Raw genomic sequence first — 7,272 nt, 5'->3', positions numbered from 1 at the left:
TGAAACACGCTAGATGAAACTTCTCCACATCAACGTCGTACAAAGTGCTTCCTATCAGTTCTGTGCAGGTTGGACTTTGTTTAATCTGAGAAGATCACTTTTCTTCTCATTGTTTCAGTCCAGTCAGCATGCTCCTTGGCTCAGATGAGCCTCATCTAGCTGGTAAGTAGAAGTTTCTTTTTAGACTGTCTTGCTGGGAGACTGGCTGAAAACAGGAGAGACCTGGCGGTACACTCGATTAACATAACCTCTAAAGTTTCTTGCCATGTTCTTTTCAGATCTGTGGTCCGATAATCAACGATTCTGCAGACTCGTGTGTTTCAGAATATGATTGTCATCTGTTATGGAAGCTTGCTTCTTCCCCCTTCCCTTCTGCCACTCCACACAGCCAGAACCTCTATATCTCTGCGGCCAGGGGCTCACATTACTGTTTAAATTTAATTATTTTAGCAGTTCGCACCTACATGCATTAGGGCCTCAAAACAGAGGATGATTCCAATAAAAAATGTGAAAGAATTGGGTGCTGCAATAAATGTTTTCACCATTGTAAGTTCGAATTGAACTTTAGCAGGAACTGTGTCCATGTTTTGACATAATAAAGTTAAACAAGTACGAAAAGTAATATAATATAGAGGAGGTATTCCTTTTTAATGTGATTTTTTTCTACAGTATTCAAATCTGTTTTTTAGATCCCATTTCATAAAAATCTTCACTGAAATAAGATTGATTTGTAATTTTATTTCTAAACATCACTTGTTATCGAAAGATCCACTGACATCAAATGTTTTCAGCTTAGTTTTGTTTTCCAGGAATTACGTCTTATTTATGAGAGAGAGAGAGAGAAACGCATTTCAAAGCCAGTAGGTAATTCTAACTACAGATCAAGTCTAAATATTTTGGTGAAATATCACTTTAAGGAGAATATACTTGGATTACCTTCTACATATACTTAAAATTGGTCATAATTAAAGGTGTGAGAGTAAATCAAAATTTTTAATTGAAAAAAAAATTGTATCAAATTAATTTCTATTTATTTTATAGTGAGTAAACTGAAATGCTTATGTCATCAATTTTAAGTCGTAACATTACATTAGTTTGTAGTTATTTGGCTTTTGATGCTTAAAGCTACGAAACGACATGAGAAGATACACCTCCCCAAATCTTAACATCAATCAAACTTGCTTTAAACTCGTCCACTTTTTCACCTTCAGTAGAGGTAGGGCCTCAGGCCATGACCTACTGCGCGTATGAATCTCGCGCGAAAGCAGCCTGAAGGCCTGCGCACTGAGAGCATGCTCATAAGCGGCTAACCCTTGGCGCCGCAATCACTGCGGTTAGATCCACAGCTGATGGGTGAGTCGGTGGTCACTGGGCCCATTTCATCACGTTAGTGTTATTATTTCTGTAGTTAGAAACATACTATTAAGGCACCCCCATTTAAAATAAGAATACTGCAACATTTTTGTAGTTCATAAGTAGTTGTTTGGGGACTTTATGAAGACACGTCTCGGTTCTGTCCAACCATAACTACGGCTCAACAGCGCGAGAACCGGAGGATCGACGATTGGTGCCGTTCGGCTGTTGGGAATCTCCGAGAATTACAGATTGTATAAGACGTAGCTTGATTTAGGTGATGTACTGATGTAAGTGATTAAAAACAGAAAGATACTTGTAAGTGGGGATAAAGCAAGATGTCTTTAAAGCAATTTTAATAAACGTAGATTTAAACTTACTTTTGCTCATGTAGGAAAACTTGTAACTTTTTTTTAAAGTCTGTATTCCTTTAAAATTAATATATTTGAATTATTTTCCCACTAAAGCTGTAAATACTATTATAAAATAATTAGTTTGGATTAAGTTGTTGTGTTTTTGTTTTTGTCTTGTTTTTTCTCCTGGGACGAGCTATCATGTTTTAAACGTTTAAGATTAATATCGAGGATGAATTAAAGCATTTCTCTGGTCATATATTTCGCATGACTTGTTGTTTACGGTCTTGTGACCTTTAACTATCATAACAGCACAGATAATAACAATCTATAACCCGCACAGTTACAGAGGGCCCGGTGGATCTACTTTCACTCCTAATAGAAAATCCTTATCCACTGATTGCGCTGGTATGATTTTTGTTTTACCAATAATTGAACATGGAGAACTTCAAATTTACTATAAACCTTTCAACTAAACTATAGTAAAGAGCATGAATAAACCTGCATTTATTTGTAGTTCATGCTACCAGAAGAGTAGACTAGTACATGCCACTTGTTCAGAAGACGTAAGTGTTGTATAACGAATGACATTACTGCGTTTAAGTTAAGAGTGTTTTCCTAGAATGACATAAGAGCAGATTAGATAAGTAATTAAACATTACAACGTGGAATAGCGGGTAGAAATAACGCGTTGCTATGTAATCCTTGTGGTTCATGAGACATGCTTTTATGTATTTGTTTTTTTAAATCTCTTGCGAAACTGTTACACGAAAGCGGATTTATCTATCTTTTAGATAAAGCTTTAAGAATATTGAAACTTCTTTTGACAGCTTTAGGATGTTTAGGAAAGGGGGGGATGGAAAATAGTATTAAACTCCGATATCAACTGAAAATTCAATTTTATTGAATTGGGAGAATATTACGAGATGTTGAGATTAAAACTTTGTGGAATTTATACGATAAATTTTCTTTAACTGATATCTCTGATCAATGTATTGGAAAAACAACTGTGTTGCTCTTTTGCGTTTCTTTATGGCTCTTTTACTGAATTTTTGAAAGTGCAAGCTATTTCTTGTTTTAAACGGTTATTCTCTATAGTATAGTAAGTTAAATTAATTAAATGTAGTTGCATTAGTTACATTAGCCTTGTTTCCTCCATAGTCTTAGCTTCCACGATAAACAACTGAAGTTATCACTACTTTGGTATTAATTTAATTTAGTGGTTTTATGTTTGCGTATTTGAAAATAGTGTCACAGTTACATAAGCTCGCAATGTATAATTTCTTATCTGTAGATGTGATTTACTTCGATTTTAAAAAGAAACTTGTTAATAGCTCGTACCAAGTTTCTCATTGTACACGTACTGTTTTACAAAGTAAATTTTCTGGTAAAGTTGCTGACGAGGAACCGCCACGCTCTGTCTGAACAAGAAGACTGCAATCGAATAATGTACACCTTGTTTCGTTAGTGATTTATCGAAGCGCTAATCATTATAGGTCGACAAATGTTAGTATCTGATCTAATTAGTGTTGAGAATATTTTAGGTCATTGTAATTGAAAAATTTCCATAATTAGTCGTGTACTTCGTTGGCTGTTATTAAAGTTTGTGTAAGCAATTTCTTCACATTGTTTCCTGAAGCACCTTCCTGTCATTTATTTCAGTCTTCAGACGTGTTTTTCTAGCTGCTTGTTCAGTCTTCTATGCGTGCGCGCATAGAAAATATCTTATGGAGATAAACCTCAAAGAGCAGACGGGAAGCGTTTATAAAGATTTTGTCAACATGTCATACTGCAAAATAACCTAATTTGAAAGCAAGGATTTGAAACCTGCATATTTTGAACAAGTTCAGTGTTGCAGAGTTTCTAGTAAATAGCAATCTAGTCATGATATTGTTGGATTCATGAAATCTTAATTGTAAAATCATTACCATGTTTGTGTGACCAGTACTAAAGGTCAATAATACGTTAATGGGGAAAAAAAACCTAAAAAAAAAATGTGCTGAAGGCTCTCGAACCGGACGTATTTCTTGTTTATGACTTTAAGTAAATCTTTGACGCATTGTACAATTCTGGTTCTCTGCCTTAACATATTTGATCGTACTTGCCAGAGTTCAAGTCATGGGACGAAGTTAACTGTGATCTATTGAATACGATCTCTGTAGAGCATCATATGAACTGAATGATGTAACTTTCGGTTGTGGTGATTTGTCAACGAAATATTGACAGGGTGCTAGTTATTTATTGTAGTATAGAACATTAGTGTTATTAATAGTGAACAAGTTGTTAATACGAAACTTTTTCTAGCTGTTAACGTTTTAACTTAATCTCTTCTGTAACTTTCTCGTTCCGAAAATTTGATCCCCGTAAAAAGGTTATAAATGTAATTTCATTTAGGCATTGTAATAAATATATTGATTTCCACATCCTGTAATATGAAGCAAGTTGTTGATTAAAACTACGTTTTTATTTTTAAAAATTTAATGTTACTTAAATACTTGATGTAATAAGTCTTGAGAATTATTTTCGGAAGATCTATCAGATTAGCGAATTTCCTAAACTATTTCCGAGTCCATAGGAAGAAGTGAACTATTTGATTAAAAACAAAAAATAACAAAGCACCACTTAATGGTTAATCTTTTAAAAAGAACATCATTGTTATTCTTGCACGTAATTTACTCACGAGATTAACTTGAAGGTTATTTTATGTCATTAATTTTCCTCCAATGTAAATCGAGAAGTGCGTAAAAGAAACGTGGCTTTAAGCATTTGGTTATCATAATCATCATAAATACTATAAAAAATACTCAAATTATTAATAGAGAACAATAAATTCTGTGATGCCAGTTTAACTTTCTTGTTTCTTAATTTCTAAAATCTTAATCGTGTAATTGAAGGTTGATTATTTGGTTTTTATTTTCGAAAATTTGTAAATAACACCGGCCTTTGACTAAATACTGTAACGTGTTTGGAGGTATGAAATAGGTAACCAATAACATATGCGTGTTCTATTTCAGCAGTTCTAAAGATAATTATTTCAAAACTGTATCATTAACTTCTTTTCGTGGTGTTTAACAGAATACTATGATCATCTAATACATTTAGGTACCCATTGATATCAGCTCTGCCATATTTTTCATTCTCGTTGTCCTAGCAAATTGGTAAAACTACTCCAAGCACCATTGTACAAGATTTGCATAACCAGACACGAAAAGTTTTTTCTTGCTAAATACCTTAATAGTCCATAAGTTTTTCTCAAAGCGTAGATGTCTCATACACTTGGCACTGTGGAGAGCTGATGGCTAGTTTTCGTATTCCGTGGGTAAGATTTTTTGGAGTTTCTTTCATGACCAGTATTGGTTAGAATGTTCAATATCTCTAGTTTTATTTATTTTTATTTTTTTATTATACTTTCATTATGAAGATGTTTGCATTTCTAACTTAGTATATGTAATTAGAACTAATCTAAACTTCCTAAGTTAGCCGAAACCCGTGCGATATCGGGACTACGGTTGAAAATGTTAGCAGCCGGGGTACGAAAGTGTAATTTAAATAATAATTTGAGTATTTCAATTGGTTATAGTCCTTACCAATACCAGATTTAATTTTAGTTTCGCTCTAAAGCTCTAAGCATGTCGCTTGCTCTGATCTGAAGTTTAATATATGTTAATGAGAATGTTGTTCAACATATTTCTAGACTAAACTCCTTTTTTACCTTTTAGCCTCTTGCTACATGCTATTGTAATTCTGGATACACTATTACGGTACTGAAAAGACCAGACTTACTGGAGACAGGCGGACTGATCCGTGTTAATTGCAGGCTAGTATACTGGTCGGTTAACTGTCAACTGATCTTATCGACGAAAGGCCAGTGAACTGGTCAATTCAGCGGGAGACCAGTGCTGGAATAGAAAGGCAAGGATGGTGGAAGCAGAGGAAACGTCTCAAGGTTCTACTAGAAAGCTTTCCTGTAAAACATTAACTGTTGTGAAACCCTTTCCATGTAGAGGGAAGACGGCAATGTTTTGGTTTGTTGCAGTATCATTTGTACTATTAGAAAAAGGTGCACAGGCGCACACATACACCATTGAAGAACTATTGAATACAACCTTCCCACACAAAGTATCAAATGATATCTACCTCGATCCTTGTAAATCTGGTAAGCACTAATTAATCGGAACTTTTTAAAAAGTAATTTTGAAGAATTTTACTCATCACTTTTAAAAGAGCTTGAACTTTAGTTAACCGTATCAAAGTAATTGCTAAACATTCTTTGAATGTACTTGTTTGCTTGGAGAGAGGGAGAGACGAGGCTGAGAGCGACAACCAAAACACAAGATTGTACGATAACTGTCTGTGATAAATTGTATTTTTGTAATTGAATTTCATTTTTGGCCTGAACAAAATGTAATTGAATCTTCTCGTATCGTTCACTTTAACTTGTGTAATTTAAAACTTATTTAACTTGTGTAATTTCCTTAAGTTCTATTAATGCCCTTTAATTTAAGTCCGTAGTATTAGTCGAGATGGTGACAGTGTGATAGTTTGGTATTTCCATAATTAGTTGCTGCAGACTGTAATAAATATATATATATATATATATCGTGAAAATTATTTCATTGTTGTGTACTTATGTTTGACATCTTGAAACTTCTAGGTAAAATTACGTGAACATGCGTAGTTTAAAGATTAATATTTATAAAGTTAAGATTATTGTTAAAATACGAACCTAAAAATACCAATGAAGGGAGGGGAGTTACGTACGCCGTCATCTTTTAAACTCATTTTTCTAAACTATATTTGAGTCCAGGACTTTGCAGGCTAGAGGGGGTACCTAATATCCTGAGTAACAACTTAGTCAATATTGCAACAACCTACTGCTGGGAGTTTTGTGCGGCATTTTTAAAGTTCTTTACACAGGATTATTTGTGAAAAACAACTACTAAATATTGAGTTGTGCAAGAATAGGTTTCTTATAAACAAGTGGTTCACGTGCCTTTCGTGTAATAAGATCCCGAACTGCAAGCGTTCGAGCTTTTCAAGGGCTTATCTTCAGGTGAGCATTATCTTTTAAGAACACTATTTGTGGCAATCTCTAAGAAAGTTTTCTAACGTTGATTTAATTTGTATTGTAAGTTAAGTTAGGTTTTAGAGTAACTAATTCGGTGAATAATCCTAATCGGCTTAGTTGTTAGAAGTTGCACATAGATTATATTATGTTAAACTAATTTCTAAACGTCAGCTTACTGCATTTTAAGAGTAAAACACAACCCTCGTTTTTCTTGGCTCAACGAACAAAATTGCCTTTGTTCGCTTATAACGACAACGTTTAGGGGTTTGGTAGTACTACATAAACTGCAAGTAACCTATAAAATTATATCTTGAATTTAAGAAAAATTACACAGTACTTCAACATAATCTCACAGCTTTATCTAATGAAAATTACATAGTACTTCAACATAATCTCACAGCTTTATCTAATGAAAATTACATAGTACTTCAACATAATCTCACAGCTTTATCTAATGAAAATTACATAGTACTTCAACATAGTCTCACAGCTTTATCT

The 7,272-nt window shown here is 33.8% G+C and overlaps 1 protein-coding gene across 3 annotated transcripts in view; it reads left to right on the top strand.

The window, feature by feature from the left end:
* Window positions 1-1,321: 1,321 nt before the first annotated feature.
* LOC106459691 (tolloid-like protein 1) overlaps window positions 1,322-7,272 on the top strand; it is a 28,300-nt gene continuing 22,349 nt past the window's right edge. The window contains exons 1-3 of one of the 3 annotated variants that reach the window (XM_022386220.1): window positions 1,322-1,643; window positions 4,809-5,025; window positions 5,426-5,862. In XM_022386220.1, coding sequence (XP_022241928.1) covers window positions 5,625-5,862 — 238 coding nt within the window. In that variant the 5' untranslated portion in view covers window positions 1,322-1,643; window positions 4,809-5,025; window positions 5,426-5,624. The remainder of the gene's footprint in view (window positions 1,644-4,808; window positions 5,026-5,425; window positions 5,863-7,272) is intronic. The other 2 variants (XM_013919334.2, XM_013919335.2) reach the window with 2 other exon arrangements.

The sequence above is a fragment of the Limulus polyphemus genome, unplaced genomic scaffold, assembly GCF_000517525.1.
Source record: "Limulus polyphemus unplaced genomic scaffold, Limulus_polyphemus-2.1.2 Scaffold648, whole genome shotgun sequence".
Taxonomy (NCBI): domain Eukaryota; kingdom Metazoa; phylum Arthropoda; class Merostomata; order Xiphosura; family Limulidae; genus Limulus; species Limulus polyphemus.
The sequence above is the reverse complement of the archived record's forward strand: the minus strand, read 5'-3'. Positions and strand labels throughout refer to the sequence as shown.